Below are 22,290 nucleotides of genomic sequence, written 5' to 3' on the forward strand. Positions count from 1 at the left end.
TTCCTCCTTCTCCTCCTCCTCTTCCTCCTCCTCCTCTTCCTCCTCCTTCTCTATATTTATTTATTTTACATATATGAGTACACTATAGCTGTCTTTAGACACAGGAGAAGAGGGCATCAGATCCCATTACAGATGGTTGTGAGCCACCATGTAGTTACTGGAAATTGAACTCAGGACCCCTGGAAGAGTAGCCAGTGAGTGCTCATAACCTCTGAGCCATCTCTCCAGCTCCATCCTGGTCTTGAGAAGGTCCCATGAAGGAGCTCAAGAGAAAGCCCTTAAAAGCATCCCCAGCAAGTGGTGAAGGGATGCATGCAGGGGTTAGGAGAAAGAGCAGGGGCTATACGGTCACAGCTACCTAGGCAGTCTAACACATTTTGTAAAATACTGTATACACCCACTGGTCCATCTGTTATGTCCATCCATCATTTATAAGTATTTGTCTCTCTCTATAGTGTCAATCTATCCACGCATCTATTCATCCATTTATTTATCAGCCCATCTATTTATCCATTGATGAATGGTGGATCTACACTTACATCCACCTTGTTCATCTATCCATTCATCCATCCAACCATGCATCCATCCATGCTTCCATCATCCATCCATCCATCCATCCATCCATCCATCCATGAATGAATGGTGTTCATCTCTCAAGGTTTATTGAAGCAGATGCCGGATTATATACTTTACACATGGTCTGTACAGAACTCTCCAAGATGGAGTTATTTTCATTCATACATTAGGAACCTGAAACTATTAAATGAGATACACCGATGAAGCTCTCACACACAGCCAGTGAGTGATAGATCTGATAGATTCTGCCCCATCTGCTTCTGAACACAGACACATTCTAGAAAAAGAACTTCTGAAATGTCTCTCCAGCCACAAAATACATTCTTGTAATGTTGAATCAAATGGTGTCCCTTGGTGTTCCCATGCCTCCCCCTGAGTTCTAAACACAGCAGCAGTGTTATCAAACAAGTTAGAGCTCTAGAAGCTCCCAGCAGGCAGAGGCAATGCCAGGCTTCCTATCCCATCTGCGTTTGTCAATTAGAGCCAGGAACCACCCCGACATGTAGTGTTCTGCAGTTATTCTAGTGAGCCTAGTTTCTTCTCTCTACCTCTGCACTCCTGCATCTAGGGGCAGTCTCACCTGCCTCCGGTCAGAAAGTTCTGAGCACACATTTGGCCACTGCATCTGGCTCTGGCAGTCTTCTGCAGTTGACAGACTCTCATATCCTTGCTTCTCAGGTCCCCACAGGGAAGTCACCTGTCACTGGTTCATCTGCAGCTGGCCCTTCTACGATTGAGACCTGGCAGCTCAGTTTCAGTTGAGATTCCTACTGTCTGACAAAAGAATGTGGCTGTAAATTGTGTATTTGGGAGGTTTCCCAGAGACTACCTGGGAAAGTAGGGCCCACGAGTGTGGAAGGGCAGGAATCAGACAAAATGCAGATTATGTGCTGTTGGCTCTCTCTCATGGGGGAGGGTCTTAGATCATGCTTTGAGGTTGTCCAGGAAGGGCCCGGGGGTCACTGGGCAGGATGCGAATACTGCCACCTCTGGCTGCATATGCTAGTGCTTAGGTGGAGTGCTTGTGGCCAGAGACGTGGGGCCAGAGGATGTGGCTGGACCCTCAGCAGCTTCTTCTGGGTTCCCCAAACCCAACCTGGTGGTCATCCTAGCCCTCTTCCCACAACTCCCTTTGGTCTGTGTCCAAGGCAGCCCCTTCCCTCTAGGCCCCATGGCACAGTCTGTTTTACAGACATAGAGAATCTACAAGGCCCCATTAACTGAAAGAGGAAGCTGGCAGGATCTCTCCCTTGGTGTACAAATATGTGTTTACTGCATTCCCAACCCTGGCTGGTTCTTTCCTAATCTCACCAAGTGAGAGCCCCCAGGGTGCTACATTTTCATCTAGAAAGATGTGTGACCTTGCTGGGTAGCACATAGCCTGAAGCCAACAGTCCCCTCTAAAGTGAAAAATATGATTATTATTTTGCTTATTTGTTGAGATAGGGTCTCTCTACGTAGCTCAGAGTGTCCTGGAACTCACCTCCTGAGTGCTGGGATTTTAGACCTGAGTCACCACACCCTGCTAATGTTCCTGTCAACTTCCCGAGTCTGTCCCCAGCTGCCATTATTCCTTTCTTTTCTTTTGCTGCTCCTGCCTCTTCTCTGGGCCCACGGCTACCCTGTGACAGTCCATTAGTCACTAGTGGGGAGTCAAGCCTTCTGGTGCCCCTCCCTTTGAATCCGTCCATCTGAATAAGATGCAATTTGTGGCACATGGTGTATGTGGGAGTTAGTTTTGCAAAGTCACCCCAGTTTGTTCCTAGTGAAGGATCTGCCATGTCGGCTTTGAGGAGAAGGACTAACCTCTGGTCCCACCCCTGTCCACCCCAGCCCCGCCGACCTCATGCTGTGGGTCTCTATCTAGTTGGGAGCCTACCTGGGTAGGGAGAGAGCCAAAGAGGGAGTGGTAGGCTGGGGTTTTGGCTTAGTTGGTGGAGTGCTTGAAACTCCGGGTTTGATCTTCAGCCCCATGTAAAACCAAGCCTAGTGGCTCAAGTGTGTAATCTAAGTACTTAGGATACAGAAGATACAGAAGTACTTAGGCGGAAGATCAGAAGATCAAGGTCATCCTCAGCTCTGTAGTGAGTTTGAGGCCAGTGTGGCTACAAGAGATGCTGGGTAAGAAAGGCCCCAGCATGAAGCTGGTGAAGGGCAGGGCTGGGGCAGGGCTGGGGCAGGGCTGGGGCAGGGCTGGGGCAGGGCTGGGCTTACACATCTCCACTGGACAGGTGCAGCACATGGATTCCTAAGGCTTGAATTTTTTCCCTAGCTGTTGCTTGTAGCTCTTCCCTTTCGATGTTTGGTCACAGTTGGGTGTCTTGGTGGTGGTATCAGGTACATGTCTACTACTGTTGGCCACCCACCTCACCCCTGGGACTCCCTGCGTACTAGGAGTGTCTCCTCCCCAGGTCCACTGCCCCTCCCCTTACCCATTGTATAGAGAGGTGGCCATACTGGCCCCAGGCCCAGGTGAGCTGGCTGGGAACTGAGAGTATAAGGTGGGCTTGTGCTGGGTGTGGTTTTCTGGTCCTCTCTCAGGTTTGGGCTTAAGCCTCTTGCATTGTGGGGAATCTGCTGTTGGCATGACACCCCTGGGAGGGAAATGGAGCAGCTCAGAGTCGTAGAGGAAGGATGTGGAGATAAAGAGAATTACTTGGTGTGGGGAGAGATGCTGTGGCCTCAACCCTACCCCAACACGGTCAGGGTTCCTCTCTGTCTCTCAGGAAGGCAAAAGGCTGATGTTTAAGGACCAATCAAAGGTAGAAGTGAGAGAAAAAAGACTTCCACGTTTCTCTCATACCTGCTTGTGGCCCCGGGGAGGTGGCTGCAGGTGGCTGGCTGGTCGGTCAGCGCTGGGATGCTGATTTGAAGAGCGCTTTCACCTCAGGCTAGTGCCTCTGGCTCCCTTGGCTGGTGGGTGGAGAGGCCCTCGAGTGTCCCCCGGCAGTGCAGGTACAAGGCTGAGTTCTGGGTCAGGCAGCTGACATCCCTGGAGACACCCAGGTGGGCTAGCTTAGGCTAGCCCCTCAGGAAGGGAGTCAAGTGTATCTTGGGGAGGGCAGGAGAAGGCGTGGACTTAGGGGAGAAGGGCCCCTCAGCGGAGGGTTCTGGACCACTGCTTGTGGTCGTCCAGTGGCCTCAGTCCATACAGGCCACCCTCTCCTGCCCCCACCAGGCGTGAGTCAGATCGAAAGCAGAAGCAGCCAGACACTGTGCCGGGTGAAGCAAGGCAAAACCCACTGTGCTATTTTGGAAGCCGGTTAATTCCCCCTCGAGCCCCACCACCTCCTTGTTCTCAGGGCTCCTGTCCTCCTCTGGGCTTCAGGACATTGCCTTCCTCAAGGAGACAGTCTGGGTAGTACTTGCTTTCCCTGGTCCGTATGAGCTGGTGTTTCAAAAAAAAAAACGCTCCTGTCTGAACTGCTGGCTAAGAGGTGCTGGCTTCTAGTGTTCTAGTCCTTGGGTGGGTGTTGGGGCAGAGCGCCCCCGCCTGGTGGGAGCTGGCAGAGGCTAATGACCCCAAACCGCCCTGCCCTGCCCTGCCCTGTTCTGTCTTTCACCAACTCTCAGGCCAGCTGTCAGCTGTGCCTCCTGGGGAGGGAGCTGACTAGAACTTCAGGTGGGAGCCTGGCCCAGCAGTCAATCTCTGAGGGATGGGGGAGGGGATTTCCTCACTCGGAAGATATTTTGGGGCCAAAGGCCTTTTGTGAACCTGTGAAATCAGCTCTCTGCAACAGTCCCAACTGACCCCCAGAACCAGAGGCTCTTTCTTGGGAATGCTAGGCCTGTTTGGGGTTCTGGCCCCATACTTTGGGGTTTCTGTGGTGCTCACATGAGCTTGGGTTTCCCAGAAGTCCAGCCTGCAGTGGTAAATGAGGTCAGTGGAGTGTGGGACGGGGTGCTGACGATGGGGGCTTGGAGGAAAGATTTGTCACCTGTTCACGGATAGAGTGAACAAGGGCCGTTCCCAGGGCCCTGTGGCTGGAGACAGGGTGCAACTGCCATTGTCCTGTGCGTCTGTGTGTGCGTGTGTATTCGAGTGAGCAGTCGAGAGACCATACAGTAAGTATTGGGCATAGCTGTCTGTCAGGGGTCCTCAGGTGAGAGTACCACTCTGCGGCTGCCCCTCAGCAGCCTGGCCTGGCAGGTCTCTGTCTACTGAGAGAGAACATCAAGCAGCTAGCCAGTAAGAAAGTGGATCCTTGCTCATCTTAGGCGAGTGGGAGCTGTGGGTATAGACAGGTGATAGGGATGAAAGGCAATGGGGAGTTGGTGCTCCTTGGCCCGCTGCGGGGTCTGAGTGTCCTGACGCTCTGTGTATCTGGGGAGCCCTCTGTCTCAGAATCATTCTGATTGGGGAGAGGGGCAAAGTCGTAGGGTGGTGTGCCTGTGACAGGGAGCATCTGTGGGTGCAGCAGTGTAGGTATGAGTGGGTGTTCTTGGAGTTTGTCCTGACTGAATCTCAGAAAAATCTCAACTTCCCTTCTGCTAGCCCATCAACACTGGGTGTGGGTGCCTCATCACTGGGCCCAGCTGCGGATGAAGCGGCCAGCCACCCTGCACTCCAGCCTGCGCTTTGGCTCCTGGGCTGTTTGCTTCAGTTCAGTGGAGATCATACCTGTGCTGCTGTACCTTTCTTCTTGGGCCTGGACCACCCCCTCCTCCTCCTTGTCCCCAGTTTTCACTCTTGGAATCAGGTGGCCAAACCCTCAGAAGTCTGAATGCAAAGTCTCCTTGTTTACTGTTGTACAGATCTGGGAGAGTTGATGGAATGTAGCTTCTGTCTCTGGGGCCAACCCCTGAGCCTCTGCCCTTCTAACAAGCACTCAGGAGTGTGACACTTGTGGATCATGGGGTGTGTGTGTGTGTGTATGTGTGTGTGTGTGTGTGTATGTGTGCAGAGGTGGGGGACTGAGGCAGGGTTTTATGTATCCCAGGGCACCTTCAAACTTGCCAGGTAGTTGGCGATCACCATGAATTCCTGATCCTCCTCCCAAGCGTTGGGATTGCATCACCCCCACCTGATCACATGTTGAAGTAAGGACATAAGAAGACCCTGACCTAGGTCTAAACTGCAGTTGATGGTGGGGGACGGGAAGCTGACTCTCCCATCACTCCCTCTGTGATGTGAGACTACATGTAGACTACATGTCTACTCCAAACTGCCATTTGTTCACAGAGGGAAACTGAGGCTCTGAGAGGTTGTGTACCTGCCTGCCATCACACAACTGCTAAAAGGCAAAGCTAGATCTGATGTCAGCTTTGAAGGAACCAGAGCCCATGTCCACTCCTCTGAATCTCAGTGCTCAAGTGAAATCACACTTCATCTGGGTCTGACTGTCAGAAGTACAGGGCAAGGGGTGGTCCTTGGTGGCTCTTAGGTGGGACAACAGTCTGATGAGGAGGCTGAGTAGAGAGAAGTTCTGGGAGAGGGCTACACCCTGCTCCCATCTCCTTCCTTATGCACACTCCAATGAGACATCCAGGCAGTGCATGCATGCATGCTTAGGAGGTGGCTGGGTATGTGGCTTCAGGGGTAGAGTGTTCTATCACCTCCTTGCATGATGCACATGATGACATGTGACCTTAGGCATGTCATCAGTCCCTTTGTGCCTCTTCTCTTCTGTAAAATGGGGACATAGTAGTACCTGTCACAGGTTGGTAGGGTTGCTTGGAGGATTAAATCAGCAGTATATGGCCACTCAGAATGAGCTGTGTACCATCAGTGAAATGGTGATGGTGGGCAGCTTATGCCCTGGGGCTGCCTAGCTGTATCTGTTCAGGGCTGGTTTCTCCTTCCCTGCTCTTCCCTGAAACGTGCCCTGTTTGTCTGTCTGTTCATTACCCACCAGAACCTGGCTGTTGCAGTTAAGAGGCTGTTTCTGAAGCACTTAGATGGATCTGAGGAAGTCAATTCCTCATGGCTATAAGCTGGCAGTGGGGAGGAGGGAGCCAGCAGAGGCTGGGTGAGGGTCAGGACTGCAGACCTGAGGTACCCCAGGAGCCTGTGTAGACACTGGCCACCGGTACAGCCAGGGGTGCTTTGTGAATCCCTACCAAACTCAAAGAGTATGATGGAGTGACAGGAACCCCCGAGGGCTGTTAAAAGCTCAAGAAGATAGAGGGAGGCCCGAGTCTGGAGCTGGCACAGAGCTAGGCCTTGGACCCAGAGCGAGAAGTTGCTATGAATTTGACAAGGAGTTTTTCTAATCCCAAGAAAGTGTCCTAGAGACTGGAAGTGGAGGAGTCGGGGTGTGGATAACAGGCAGGCTTGGCTCCCAGGGCGTTTGCAGCTCTGTAGAAGGCTTCTGGAGTCCTGGGGGATGAGAGTGGAAGGCAGTCCTGGCTCTTCCCATCTAAGGCTTGCTGTCCTATCCACCATAGATACATGCCCTCTCTTTGTATACATCCATGCTGCCAGAACCTTCTACATGCCAGGCCAGGCCAGGAGTCTATGAAGAACCCATTTAGCCTCATACAGGGACCTGAGGCCCAGAGAGAGCAGGATTTGTCCAGAATCATCCCACTACAGTCTTGCCCACTGGGCTTCTTTCATCCCTACTCTGGCCTTGGGCAAGCATTACTGGAGCCTTTGTAACTTGCCATTGTGAACACAGCTGCTTTTTCACTGCAGAGAAACTGCTTAGGTGGCTGGGTGGCGAGGAACTTGTGGTTCTCGTCTTGGAGTCCCCCACTTCTGTCTTCAGGTTCCATTCCTGTTTGGAAAGCCATCTGAGAGCTAAACCTCCCTCTGTTCTTCCACCAGGCTTCTGTCCCACGTTGGGTGCCAAGTCTAATTCATGTAATCACATTCTCTCTGACAATTTGAAGTGTTTCCCCAGACATTAATGGCCTGAGTGAGATCAGATAGATGGTCCTTAAGGCTCCTGGCTGTGTGTCTTCTTAGCTGGAAAGCTTGGGTATGGTTGAGTCTGATAGCCTCTAAGAGAGCCAGAGAGGCCATGCCCAGACCTTTATAGGGGCTTTCTGTAGGGTTCACGGAGGGTAGCATGTGTGGATAAGTGAGTAGGACTGTGGGGGTACAAGGGGCAGCAACAGAGGAGCTTCCCTGTGCCCCTGTTCTTCTGTTGAAGCTAGTGGTGGCCCTCGGGGGAGGCCTGAGCTGTAGACTTGCCTTCACTATCCTGCAGTGTGATATCAGACAGGCCATTTTCCCTTTTGAGTCTCAGTTTCCTCTTTTGCTAATGTTGCTGTTCGTCTCATGAGGTGTTTGTGGGGTGTGCACAGAGTCTGATGCGGGCCGTGTGTCAACTGTGACGCCTGGCATTCAGTAGGGATTTGGCAGTGCTTACAGATAGAGAGGAGAGGAGATCTCTGAACATGTGGGGTTATTGACAAACCCAGCTGAGACCTCTGCACCTCTCCCAGGAAGTCTGATGAATGGATGAGTAGAAAGGCTTTGAAGAACTCGGAAGGTGGTAGCTGGTGGTAGCTCGCCTGGTGAGTGAGCAGGAAACAGAAGAGAACAGTGGACACAGGAGTGGACCAGAGCCAGGGTGCAGAGCAGTGAAGGGAAAGGTGGTTTTCTCCCTGGTCCCTCTCCAACCAAGTGGATAGGTGGCTTGCCAGCTAAGGAAAGCTAAGGCTGCAAGGGGGTAGGAGAGAGGGAAGAAAGGTTGGAGATGGGAGAAGAGGAGGAGAGAGAGATAGGTACAGATACAGGCAAGAGGCAGAGACAGAGTCTATGTGGATGCTGGGTCAGGTCCTAGCTTGTCCCAAGGACCTTTCTGATCTTTGCTCCCCACCCGTGCGTGCATAGGCTACATACTCTTCCTGTCTCCCCCACCCTCCCACTTTTAGTCACTTTCCCTACACAGGAGTCCAGCTGGTCCCTGAGGGACAAGACAGGCGCCTCTCTGGTCTGGGTTGCCTTTGAAGCTGTTCCCTGTGCCCCAGCCTCACAGGCTGGCCAGGCAGGAGGTGCCAGCTCCCACCCTTTCCTGTGGAATGTGAGCTGGGGCCTGGGCTTGAGCACTGGAGGCTGATGGTAAGCTCTTGCTATGTCTTAGCTCCCTCACTCACCTCCCTTCCCCTCCTACCCACTTGCCCCACTGCTCAGGGCTTGGGAAACCAATCCCTGGCCAGGCCTGGAATCCCTGCTCCATAAAATCCCAGCTCAATTTAGAGAGATCATGTTGCAAAATGAAAAGTAAAAAGAGGGCTGGGGTTATAGCTCAGTGATAAAGCACTTGCTGGGGGTGTGGGAGACCCTGAGTTCAAGTCCCTGTACTCAAACATAAAACAAAACAGGGCTGAAGAGATGGCTTCATGGACAGGGTCCTTTCCTGCAATCAAACCCTGCTAACTCCTGCAAATGCCAGATCGGTGTGGTGGCCTGCCTGTAATTGCAGCACCTGGGATAGGTAGAGATAGGATCCCTCAAGCAAGCTGGCTAGCTAGACTAGCCCATGGCAGTGAGCTCTGAGTTCAACTGAGAGACCTTGCCTCAGTGAATAAGGTGAAGAGAGACTGAGGGAAACTCCTCATGTCAACCTCTGGCCTTCACATGCATGCACACACCATACATTCCATGCATACTACTGACTCATACACATGCACACCATACACATACCACACACTCACACATAGGCAGACCACATACCCATACTCATGCACACCACACTCACATGCATACTACAGACTCTCACACATGCACACCACACATATACCACACACGCCCCCCGCACCCCCGCACACACACCACACAGATACATACATGTTCAAGGACAGGCCCCTGACTGTACCCAGCTTCTAGCCCTAGCAATGGATCCACAGCTGAGCTTCATGTCAGCACTCAATGCTTTTTGGGATGGCTATGGTGTGCTATGCTGATGTTTGTTAAGGTCCCCATTTTGTGAGCCTCTACATGTCACTCTGTTTTGGACCTGCAGTTGTTACCTGTAAGGGTCAGGCAGGCTAAATGTTCCCACTCAGTCAATTAATGACAGGCCACGTTCTGCATGACAGCTCCTGAGTGTCTTGGAGACCCGTGATTATCCACCTAGGTGCTATAGGTCAGTGGTGAGGCCTTCAGGGTCCTCAGGTGCTTTCCATCTACCTTACGGTGGTGGCTGCATAGGGGAAGGGCATGCGTAAAGCCATGGGCTGCATGATCCAGATTTGTGCATTTAAAATTTACATTTAAGCACTTGGGAGGCAGAGGCAGGCGGATTTCTAAGTTCGAGGCCAGCCTGGTCTACAGAGTGAGTTCCAGGACAGCCAAAGCTATTCAGAGAAACCCTGTCTCAAAAAACTAACTAACTAACTAACTAACTAACTAACTAACTAACTAAATAAATAAATAAATAAATAAAATAAAATAAAATAAAATTTACATTTATTTATTTGTTAGGGACGTGAGCATCACAGTGTACATGCGGGAGGACACTGTGCATGGGGACAAGTTGCATGGGTTGGGTGTCTCTTTAACCATGTGTATCCTAGGGCTTGGGCTCAAGTCATCAGACTTCGTGGTGAGCACCCTTACTGACCGAGCCACCTTAGTGGCCCCAAATGTGACTGCTTTGCTGGAGTCAGTTAGGAACCAATACAAGAGAGACCTAAAGGCAGCTTACAAGCGCCTGTGACTACAGTTCCTCTGTTACCTCATCCTGGCTTCCATAGGCACTTGCATGTACTGGTGCACATACGGGCAAGTAGGCACACACACATACACATAAATAAAAACCAAGCATTTAACAGGGTATAAAAATCGTTGGGGCTAGAGAGGTGACTCAGAGGTAAGAGCACTCGTTGCTCTTCCCAGCTCTGACGTGGTAGCTCATAGCCATCCATGACTCACTCTTCTTGATAAAAATGCAAAGGTGTGTTCCTCTGGTCTCATTTCTACCTTGGTACCAGGAAACCTTCCAACCTAACAGCATGCACGACTCCAATTTGATGTTCTTGGGGTAGGAAATAATATTGAGAGTCTTGTGCTAGCCTTCATAATCCAGAAGCCGCTGGCAGGATTGGGGAGTGATAGCCTGTACTGAAGATGCCTCCCCTGAGAGCCCAGAGAGCTGGCATCTGCTCTTCTGCTTCTCCAAGGCCCCTTGCAGTGGGCTTCATAACGAACACAAACTTCAGGAGTGAAGCAGTCTTGCAGAGCTGCCCTGTGCTTGCCCAGAGCCCTGGCCAGGTGTGGGGAATGGATGGGTGACCAGAAAGACCCTCTTCCCAAAAGGAACAGAGAAAGCACTCATGCTGTGGAGGTGGCTCAGTGGATAAAGGACCTGCTGTACATGAGGACCTGAGTCTCCATCTGCAGGACCCGGTGGAAAGCAGGCATAGTGACAAGTACCTCTCACCCCAGTGCTGGAAAAGTAGGGGGTAAGACAGGAGGATTCTGAAGCTCATTGGTTACCCATACTAGCCAACTGGTGGGCTCTTGGTCAGTGAAGACCCCAGTCTTCAAAAACCAAAATGGAGAATGATTTAGGGAGACACTTGATGTCAATCTCTGGCCTCCACATGCATGCTTTCTCTCTGTCTCACACACACACATACATACACATGTTCTCACCCTCATATACACTCATACACACACATGTTCTCTCTCACACACTCATACATATACATTTCTCTCTCTCTTATACACACTCATACACACATGTTCTCTCTCATACATATACATACATGTTCTTTCTCACACACTCATACACACACATGTTCTCTCTTATACACATTCATACACATACATGTTCTCTCTCTCTCTCTCTCTCTCTCTCTCTCTCTCTCTCACACACACACACACACACACACACACACACACACACGTACACACACAGCTTATTCAAGGACATTATCTACCCCTGAGCTCAGATGGATGGCTGACAGGAGTGCTAACACCTCTCTGTGCCCACACTTTCCCCTAACCTGGGCATACTCTGTGGGAAAGCTAGCTCCGGCTAGCAAAACCTGGCTGACTGGTGGGGAAACTGAGGCAGACATTGAGTCAGGGCCAAGACTGATACTTGAACCCACTGCATTCTGATCCCAAGTCATGTGAGAACACTGCAGACTCTACCTGAGTCCCATGGCTGCTTCTATAGTAGAGGCGGCCATGTCCTGGGGTATGGTCATTGTGTGGACATCCGTGCTATTTTCATGCTTCCCTTGCTCTTTGAGACAGGATCTCATGTAGCCTAGATTGGCCTTGAACTTCTGATCCTCCTGACCCCACCTCAGGAGAATGCTGTGATTTCTAGTGTGCACTAGCATGTCTGGTTTATGAGGTACTGGGGACCCTACCCAGAGCTTCATACATGCTAGGCAAGTACTCTACATTGCCACCCAGCCTTCCTGTAGCAGAGGCTGCACAGAGGAGAGTCCACTCTCTCAACAGGGAGTCAGTCCTCTTCCCAGACTCCTTCCCTTCCTTCTGGCATCCGTTCCCCTCCCCAGGCCTTTGTCTAGGGTCACGGTTTCCTCAGATTGGCCCCCAGCTCCCACATGATGTGTGGTTGTAATAGACTGGAGGAGAAAGGAAATCTTCCCACATGGGGGCAGGCCTGTAACAAACGACTTAAGCAGGCGCCCCTGCTCTGGGCTCACACTTGTGGTTTCAGCTACCAGACATGTGCTTTTCTGGGAATGCAGGAAGCTGGCTCTGCCCTTTGAAGAAGGGTGGCTGTGTCTCCTGTGTTTGGCGATTCCAGACTGCTGCTGGACACCTTCCTGGCTCTGGGCTAGACGAATGAGATCAGCTGCTGAACCCTTTGATGAGTAGGCTACTTCTTCAAGGGGACCCCTAAAATCAAAGCAGGCCACTCTCACTCAGCCCATACAGGACAGAGGTGGTTCCCAGGCTACCAGGACCCAGCCCTGATGTCAGCTCTGTGGCTTGATAAAGAGCCTCTCTGTCTTGTCTCCTGTACTGGAGTTGTGAAGAAACTACAAAAACTAAATCAGGGAGCTGGAGAGATGGCTCAGCGGTTAAGAGCACAGACTGCTCTTCTGAAGGTCCGGAGTTCAAATCCTAGCAACCACATGGTGGCTCACAACCATCTGTAATGAGATCTGACGCCCTCTCCTGGTGCGTCTGAAGACAGCTACAGTGTACTTAGATATAATAAATAAATAAACCTAAAAATAAACAAACAAACAAAAAAACTAAACCAGGCTGAAGCTCCAGGGTGACGGTGCTTACTTAGAATCCCAGAATTTGGGAGGTGAAGCAGGAAGATCAGGAATTTGGGTTAATAGCTACATAGCAAGTTTGAGGCCAGCCTGGGCTATAAAGAGAGCCTGTCTCAAACAATAAAACAAACAAACAAACCAACAAACAAACAAAAGATAGGGGATCAGAGAGATAGCTCAGTAGTTAGGAGCACTTGCTGCCCTTTCCATAGGACCCAAATGTGGTTCCCCAGCACCCACTACAGGCAACTCACAGCCACTTGTAACTACGGATCCAGCATATCTGGTTTCCTTGGACACTTGCACGCACATGAACACACAAACATGCTCACACACCACACACACACACACACACACACACACACACATTCACTAAACACCCGTGCTCTTGTCCACAAAATCCAGTCATAATTTTGTGTACTTCCTCACAAGAGGCGCATGGGTCACACACCATAAACACAGCACACCATTAGGTGAGAGCAGATTCTATATGACTGTGCGACTTACATTAACCTCATGCTGTTTGCCATAAACACGTCAGTGGGATGCACCCTAATTTATTGAGCAACCCTATTCCTGGGCATGAAAATAAACTCTCTTCTTATTTTATGCTTATGGGTATTTTGGGTGGGTGTGTGTCTGTGCATCATATGTGTGCCTGGTGCCCACAGAGACCGGAAGGAAGCACCAGATCCCCTGGAGCAGGAGTGACAGACAGCTAGGAGCTGCTGTGAGGGTGCTGGGGATCTAATGCAGGCTCCCAGAAGAACAACCAGTGCTCTTAACTGCTGACTCAGCTCTCCAGCGACCTTCATTTTCTTTTTTTTTTTTTGTATTTGTTTTGTTTTGTTTTGTTTTTCGAGACAGGGTTTCTCTGTGTAGCCTTGGCTGTCCTGGAACTCACTCTGTAGACCAGGCTGGCCTCAAACTCAGAAATCCGCCTGCCTCTGCCTCCCAAGTGCTAGGATTAAAGGCGTGGGCCACCACTGCCCAGCTCTTGAGATTGTTTTGATTTTTTTTTCTATATAACTACTTTCTGGGGCTAGTGAACACTTGTAATAGTAATATAATCTTTGTAGTGTGTGTATGTGTGTGTGCCAGTGTATAAATGGAGGTTCAGAAGACAACTTGTGGAAGTCAGTTATCTTCTTCTTTATTGGGTTCTGGGGATCAAATTCAGGTCTTCAGGTTTGGTGACAGGTGTCTTTATCCATTGAGCCATCTTGCTGGCTCCCCAAGGAGTGTACTGGCAGTTGTGCTGGAACCTGTCGTGGACATGCTTGGGTTGGGGACCTTGGTGAAGGCAAACTGCTTACTAATTTCTTTTAAACTGTGTAAGGCCACCTCCCTCCTTCAGTGAACTTAAAAAAAAAAAAAAAGAGCACAATTTGGATCTCGCAGCTGGGCTAGTGCTCATAAACAAGCCAGCTCACCTACACCTGCGGGAGTCACAGACCATTCCTGGTCCCCTCCTTCAGTGTCCTCCTTTCTCCCGCCCGGCAGTTCCCCAAGGCTAACTGGGTCCTCCTTACACTTCTTACACGGTGGCTTTGTACCTGGGTTTGAGCCTTACATTCCTGGGCAGAACTTTGGTGCAGTTCTGCTTTTTGTTGTTGTTTTTTGTGGTGTGGGTTTTTGAGACAGGGTCTCTCTACGTAGCCCTGGCTATCCTGGAATTTGCCATGTAGACCAGGCAGTTCTTGAACTCATAGAGATATGTCTGCCGCCTTCTCTTCCTGGGATCAAAGGCATGCGCCACCACACCCAGCCTGGCTCCAGGGATTTGAGTCTGTGAGAGCCTCTGGCAGTGGTGTGTGGGGTCAGCGGCTGAGTGCTGCCGAAAGGCTGTGCGCAGCTTTTTCCCGGGAGTGGGGGAGGGGGAGCTGGGCTGGAGCTTGCTTTGTAGACTAGGGTGGCCTTGAATTCATAGAGATTTTCCTGCCTCAGCCTTCAGAGTGCTAGGATTAAAGCCATGGCCACCATGGCTGGCATTGTGCACAGCCTCTTTATTGCTTTTATCAGTGGATATTAGGTAATGTCTAGTTGTGTTCTGGTTATGGTGCTGCCAGGGGACATTCATCAGTGTCCTTGAGTGACCACAAGGGCTACAGCTTTGTAATCCAACGTTTACTTTATTTTAGTCTTTGAGACAAGGATTCATGTGGTTAGCCTCAAGTTCCCTGTGTAGCCAAAGTTGGCCTTGAGCTTCTCTTTGTCTCTACGTTCTCTGATCACAGGCGAGTACCACAATGCCCAGTTCACACAGTGCCCAGGGATTTGCCTGCTAGGCCAGCCCTCTACCAACCCAGCTACATCTCTGATGTCTATGATCCAGTTTTTAAAGGTGCTACCTACAAGACAGAAAGTTTCCCAGGAAGCTGGGTGTGGGTGACAAATCCACAGAATGCAGGAGACTGGGACTGGAGGATCAAGACTTTGTAGCCAGTCTACACAACATAGTGAGACCCTGTCTTTCAAACAGTGCTAATAAGTAACGTGTCTGGTAGAGTGCCTGCCCAGCATGCAGAAAGCCCTGAGTTGGATGTCCAGCAGCACATGAAACCAGATGTGATGCACAGCTGGAATCCTAGCACTTGGGAAGAGGAAGCAGGAATATCAGAGGTTTAAGGTCAGCCTCAGTACATAGTGAGTTCAAGAGCAGCCTGGACCACATTCGTGCCTCTGCTACTCATAGTCCCACCTGGCTTAACAATTATTGATCTGAATAGGGCAGAACTTGGGCCTGGCAATGCAACCTTTGGGGGCGGGGCACTTCTCAGAGATGCATGATCAGACATGATCAGAATCAGGTGGGGCCCGCGGGCCTCTAGAAGCTAGCCTTCCTCTCACAAGCCACACATAATCATACCAGAGTTATGTGCCTCATAAGTGGGGGAAGGGTGAGGAGGAAACCATATAAACATGTCCCTGCTTGCCACTCTTTCCCAAAAGTGACCACTTAGTTTCATGTGCCAGGGAGCCCAGAATAGTGTGTTAAAAGTAGAGGTGGGGGCTGGGCTGTCTTCATCCATTATTCTCCTTCCCGGTGCTCAGTAGCTGTGCAACCTGAGACTAGTCACTTCTCTGTGCCTCCATTTCCTCCCTGGAAATCTCTACCGTGCTAGTCCTCTTCTTCCAGACTAGTTTGTAGCATTAGGATCCATCTCGTCTTCTGCCCTTCTACACATTCTGTGCCTAACTGGGGATCCTCTTCTCCTCCTCTTCCTTCCTATTCCTTCTTTTCCTCTTCCTCCTCTTCCTCCTCCTCTTCTTCCTCCTGTTCCTCCTCTTCCTCCTCTTCTTCTTCCTCCTGCTCCTCCTCTTCCTGATCCTCTTTTTCCCCTCCTTCTTTCTTCTTCATGTTCTATCTTTGATATTTCCTTTCCTGGATCCAAGACTTGCCACTGACTTTTCTCTGTACTCCTATCCTGACTTCCACTCATCTCCTTAGGAAAAGTTCTACCTGGCTGGTTCATACTCCGATGTAAATGACTGGTTAGGGGAGTCCCTGTGCTGGTGGGCCGGTGAAACCAGAGGAGACAGGGACCCTCCTAAGTGCTGAGTGCCTGCAGGGTGCATTCCCCACATTCTCTCTCCTGGGACTCTTCCAGCCTCACCAGGAAGACACTTTTTTTTTTTTTTTTTTTTTTTTTTAGAGATAGGCTTTACTATGTAGCCTTAATTGTCCTGGAACTCACTATGTAGACCAGGCTGGCCTTCAATTGACAGTGCCTGCCTCTGCCTCCCCAGTACAAGGATTAAAATTGTGCGGTGCCACACCCAGCCCTGGAAGCACTTTCATTGGTTTGCTTTACAGGAATCAAGATAGCTAGGCACAGGAATAAATCCCCATGTCACTCAGCCGGGGAAGGTAGCCTACTGGCCTGGGGAGCTCACTGGGTTGTGACCAAGCTGGACCTGGACAAAGAGCAGCTGGAAGTACCAGTTGGGTCCTGGTATGCAGATGGGGTTGGCAGTACCACTGGGAGAGGCAGAGACTTTCTAGGGTCACCGAGCCTTCCCTTTAGGAGTTGGTGGTATCCTGGGTAAGGGGTGTGAGAAAATTTTGTCTTGGTACCTGTACACAGAGGCCCTATGGGTCCCATGCTGCTAGGCTTTCGCAGTGGGCACTTTCCGTGCTTTGAGGGGCAGGGAGGGAGGGACATAGACTTCGGACATTCCCTGTCTCTTGGCTCATCCTGGCTGGAAGGCACTGAGGCTGGTCAGCATACAGGGTCTCTCCTCCCCAGTCCCCACTAGCCTTTGACCCTCCCCCATTCTCCCAAGCCCAGTAGGGGAGGCTAGAGATTTGCCATCAGGAATATGGGGTGCAGTAGCTCTGCCTAAGAGGTGCTGGGGAGCAGGAAAGTGTTTTCTGCCTGCCTCCTCTCTCAGTGGTCACTGACACCCACCAGTCAGCTAGGCTTGCACTGTTCATACTATCTGCCAGGATGCTTTTAGAGGAGGGCATGGATTCCCATGCCCATTTCACAGAGAGCTGAGGCGAATGCAGCCAGAGCAGTGCCTAGTGGGCCTTAGTGGGTCCTTGAGGTAGCCAGGCCAACCCTTTGTCAGGGGAACAAGGGACTCCTTCTCCCTAGCCCTCCCTGAGCCGGCTGGCACGGCCAGGCGCCTTGGCCTCCACTGGCCATCTAAAGTTGGATTGTCCATGGAGGAGAGGCTGCCGGCTGTCTGAGTGGATGTGTGGGGCCGCATCTGGTCAGAGCTAGGGGTCTGTCTGTTTGCCAGTGTGATTGATAGAATGTGGTGTGGAGACAGGGACACTGCTCTGTAGGAGCTAGAGAAGGGGTCGTGGGAGGGAGTGGAGGCTGCAGCAGGTGCTGCTACAGGATGGGGGAAGGGCAGGGTGTCATTGCCTGGGTTGTTGGGGGCTTCCTTGTAGAGCATGGGCTACTCAGGCCCCTTCGCTGGGCAGAGAATGAGAGAAGATGCAGTGATGGCCACTGTGTGCTGCAGGACACACAGGACGATGGGTAGTCTCACTCCATTACATAGCCACTTACATAGTGACTGGAGTCTTGATTGCAGATCTGGGACCTAGGGTCCACTCCTGGCCCTGGATCAACAAGTTACACAACTAGGAACAACTCTGGCCCCCAGCCCTCCCCTCCTCAGCATGGGGTAGACCAGATGTCCCAGCCCCCAGCCTTCTCCTCCCCAGTGTGGGGTAGACCAAATACATGGGGTGGGGTCCTAGCTTTGTCCTGCACTGTGCCTCTGTTTTCCCTTCTTTATGAAAGATCGTGGTTTGTAGTTGAGCAAGGGCCTTCAAACAGGGCTAATGGAGGCCTTGGATGCCAGTTTGAAGACTCTAGCTAGATTGTACTAGTCTCATGTACTCAGACTGCCAGGCACAAAGCCCACAGTTTTTACTGAACACAGAGGAAGATACCATTTACAGAGGAGGGAACTGAGGCTCCAGGATTATAGCTTGCCCAAGGTCACACAACAAAGAACCAGCACTCTACTCCACCAGCCCTATGGGGAAGCTGTTGCTCAACTGTGAAGACGTGTCTTGCCAAATCCCTCTTGTCCCTTACTGTACTGTCATGGACTCAGATACCACCAGGCGCAGTGCCTATCAGTCTTGGGCTGTCCCTGAAAAGTCACTGCGATTTGCTCTCTCCTTTGTGGCCTAGTGAGGGGAAGGGACTTGGCTACTGCACTCGGTGAGCCAGAGACAGAGCAGGCCGGGTTGCTGGACTCAGTCTACCTTACCTTGCTCTCCTTCAGCCTTGGTTTGGCACCTCAGCCACACCTTCCCACAGTGGGCCAAGCTCTGAGCAGTGAGGAGCCCTGTGGTGGTTCTCCTTTTTGCACAGGTCTTATCTGCCTGTGAGCCTCCCTTTCTCTCCCACACTTTGGGATCCAGGAGCTGGGGATAGGGTGCATCTCCAGGGCCTGGCTCATGGAGAATATCCATTCTCATTCGCTTCACACTTTGGCTTCTTTCTGTCTCCCATGTCCCAGCGGCTAGAGGCCGAAGGTCTAGCAGTAAACAAACAGATGAAATGTGTTCCCTCAGGGGACTTGGCATTCCTAGTAAGGGACAGACAGCAAATAACAATAACAAAAGTAATAAGAAGCAAAAAATGTTCTGTCCTAGATGGTGGCATCTGATATAGAGAAGCAAGGTGGTGGGGTATGCACAGTGGTCCCGAAACGACACTCTGAGGTGACATTCGAGTCTCTCGGAGGAGGTGAAGAAGTGAGCCTTGATGGTATCTGTGGAAAGAATGTTCCAGGTGGAGGCAACAGCAAGTGCAAAGGCCGGGGGTGGAAGCATGCCTGGAGTGTTTGAGGATAGTTAAGGCTGGGGGTGTGGCTGGAGCAGGAGAACAAGGGAGAGAAGCTGTGTTGGGGGCGGGAGGTCTGTGGGGGACTGAGGGCACAGCAGATCACAGAGGGCCATTTAGGCTGGGTCTAAGGTTTAGACTTTTGTTCTGATGAACTGCAAGGTATGGAGAGTTGGGAGCAGAGAGCCGGGCAGGAACTAAGAGGATGATGGAACTACTGTGAGCAGATGGTGGGGGAGGAGCATGGAGGAGCATCTGGAGGCTCCTCAGGCCCTCAGGAGGCGTGGTGCAGGCTGGCCTGGGGAGGGGCGGGAGAGGAGGATGGGGCTGAGGCCAGGTATGAAATACGCAGGATGTGGATGTGACAGCAAGGGGTCAGGTGGACTCCTGCAGTCACTGAAGGACAGAGTGCTCGCCTCTAGTCTAGAAGTCAGGGAACTTAGGTTCATGGCTCAGCTTGCTCAGTGGTCTTGGGCAAATCCCTTCTGTCCGGACTCAGTTTCTCCTTATGCACAATGGGAGCAACCGTACTTATGCCAGACCACGATTAAAGACTATGAAGAGGATGAATACTTCATGGACCTGTCTCCCCTCGACTACAGGGAGCCCGAACCAACAGCTGCCATGGCGTCACGCATTGGGCTGCGCATGCAGCTCATGCGGGAGCAGGCACAGCAGGAGGAGCAGCGAGAACGCATGCAGCAGCAAGCCGTCATGCATTACATGCAACAGCAACAGCAGCAGCAGCAGCAGCAGCTGGGAGGGCCCCCCACCCCAGCCATCAACACCCCTGTCCACTTCCAGTCACCTCCACCTGTACCGGGGGAGGTGCTGAAGGTAAGGCCCCTGCCTCTTCCATCCCTGCTTCCTGTAGAGGAATCCCAGCCCCTCCACAGCTATGCTTCCCCCTCCCAGGTGCAGTCCTACCTGGAGAACCCCACCTCCTACCACCTGCAACAGTCCCAACATCAGAAGGTTCGAGAGTACCTATCTGAGACCTACGGGAACAAGTTTGCTGCCCACGTCAGCCCAGCCCAAGGTTCCCCGAAACCTCCCCCAGCAGCATCCCCTGGGGTGCGGGCTGGACACGTACTGTCCACCTCGGCCGGCAACAGTGCCCCCAACAGTCCCATGGCCATGCTGCATATCAGCTCCAATCCTGAGAAAGAGGTGAGTGAGGGTTTCCCACTTGGTGTCAGTTGTCTGGAAATATCCGGTCCTAATGGTAGAAGTGGGGGGTGTCTCCTTGTGGGGCTCTAGCCTGAGGGAGACACAGTCCTAGTCCCAGGAGAGCTACTATCTTCTTGCAACTCTGCCGGGGACAGGGCGGACTCACAAAAAGAAAAAGTGATCCCCCAGCCGGGGAAGGAAGGTGTGTCAAGAACTCTTTGTCAAGGAATTCCTGGGGACAAGCCTAAAGTAACCTTAGGCTCAGCTGTAGGACCCTTCTCAGGTCCATTTCCTCCTCCTCTAGACGAGCAGGTTGGGTGAGATGGTGCTGCGGCAGGCAGGGGAGCAGCTGCCAGTCTTCAGGTGGGCCGTCCCCAGATGGATATTTCTCTTTTCTAGTTTGATGATGTCATCGACAACATCATGCGCCTGGATAGCGTGCTGGGCTACATCAACCCTGAAATGCAGATGCCTAACACGGTACTTTTGGGGCTGGATGGGAGGGGGATGGCACACACAGTGGATCCCTGGCTGGGGAGACTTCTTAAGGCAGAGCTGGTGTCTCTCTGGAGGCAAGAGTCACCTCCATCAAATCCTGTGACAGGAACTCAGGGTGCAAGTAGAACTGAGTCAAGAAATGCTGGGGATGCATAATTCCAATGCTTGGCAGGCAGAGCTAGGCAGAGGCAGGTGAGTTTCTGTGACCACAGGACCTTTCCCTCTGACAGTCTTGTCTAGTCTTATTGGTGTGGGCAGGGAGGGAGGGGAAGGCGTAGGTAGCAGACGAGGGGCCAGGTTTGGAATTAGGAAATCTGGGTTTCTATGACCTTGGGAAGTCCCACCATGATTCCGCCCCCCCCCCCCCCCCCCCCCCCCCCCCCCGTCTACTCAGTTGCAAAAGGGGGGTGATACTATCTACCCACAGGGCTATGGGAAGATTAGAGGGAGGGGCTGGAGAGATGGCTCAGTGGATAACAGGTCAGACTGCTTTCAGAGGACCTCAGTTTGGTTCCGCAAACCCATGTTCGTGGTTTACAATGACCTGTCACTCAAGCTCCAGGGACCCAATGCCTTCCTATGCAGACACATACATGTACACAAAATTTAACATTAAACATAAAGTAGAAACACAAGCAAACGGAGGGTGGCAAGTGCTACTTCCGAGAGGCAGACCTGTCAGAGGCCGCAGCACAGCTGCCTTTCTTTTGGGCTCATCTGGTTCCCTTGGCTCAGACAGAATATCGTGTATTGCTGTGTCACCAAGAGTGAGCCAGGAGGAAGCAGTCAGTCTTCAGTCCCTTCTGCCCTGGTGACACTGCCGGGTGGCTGCCCAGCAAGCAGGGTTTGCAGTTAGTTATCCAGTCCCCCTCCCTGGCTCCTGTCTATGCTATGGGTCTCCAGGCCAGTGGCTGGACCTTGCCTGGCTCTTCTGCCCTGTTGATTTCCACACTCTGGAAACCTTGCTGAAGCTGCTCCCATGCTGATTGAGCCCTTCCCTAGGACTTGTACACAAAGAGCCTGTCCCATTCTTGCTCCGGTTCCTTCTGTCCTCGCCCTGGCCGGGGGCTACTGAGGGCAGGGCTGTGAGGAGCTTCGCTTTGCTCTGCAGAACCTTGCAAGCTGCATCCTGGAGAAGGGGCTGGGGGTGATTTTAACATTGCCGAGAGCAGCTGCTCTGGGACCATGGATCCAGGTGAGGATTCATCAGGCCCTCCTCCACCCCTTCCCTCACAGCTACCCCTGTCCAGCAGCCACCTGAACGTGTACAGCGGTGACCCCCAGGTCACAGCTTCCCTGGTGGGTGTCACCAGCAGTTCCTGCCCTGCTGACCTGACTCAGAAGCGAGAGCTAACAGGTACCGTCCTTTTCCCTGTATTTTTGGGGTTCCCCTCTTCCCTTTTTCTCCCTCCCTTCTTTCTCACCACCTCTTTGTTTCTCTGACCTCCAGATGCTGAGAGCCGGGCCCTGGCCAAGGAGCGGCAGAAGAAAGACAATCACAACCTAAGTGAGCCCTCCTTCAGCTCACCTAGGCTGGAGAGCCAGCCCCCACCCCCCCACCCCC

The 22,290-nt window shown here is 51.9% G+C and overlaps 1 protein-coding gene across 7 annotated transcripts in view; it reads left to right on the forward strand.

The window, feature by feature from the left end:
* Tfeb (transcription factor EB) overlaps positions 1–22,290 on the forward strand; it is a 56,192-nt gene that overhangs the window by 29,768 nt on the left and 4,134 nt on the right. For 3 of the 7 annotated variants that reach the window (XM_031347168.1, XM_031347170.1, XM_031347166.1), the window contains exons 2-6: positions 19,661–19,895; positions 19,974–20,228; positions 20,628–20,708; positions 21,963–22,083; positions 22,177–22,233. In XM_031347168.1, coding sequence (XP_031203028.1) covers positions 19,683–19,895; positions 19,974–20,228; positions 20,628–20,708; positions 21,963–22,083; positions 22,177–22,233 — 727 coding nt within the window. In that variant the 5' untranslated portion in view covers positions 19,661–19,682. Of the gene's footprint in view, positions 1–3,372; positions 3,532–4,246; positions 4,457–19,221; positions 19,896–19,973; positions 20,229–20,627; positions 20,709–21,962; positions 22,084–22,176; positions 22,234–22,290 lie in introns of those variants that run through there. The other 4 variants (XM_031347169.1, XM_031347171.1, XM_031347167.1 and 1 more) reach the window with 4 other exon arrangements.

Source organism: Mastomys coucha, unplaced genomic scaffold, assembly GCF_008632895.1.
Source record: "Mastomys coucha isolate ucsf_1 unplaced genomic scaffold, UCSF_Mcou_1 pScaffold3, whole genome shotgun sequence".
NCBI classification, from domain to species: Eukaryota; Metazoa; Chordata; class Mammalia; order Rodentia; family Muridae; genus Mastomys; species Mastomys coucha.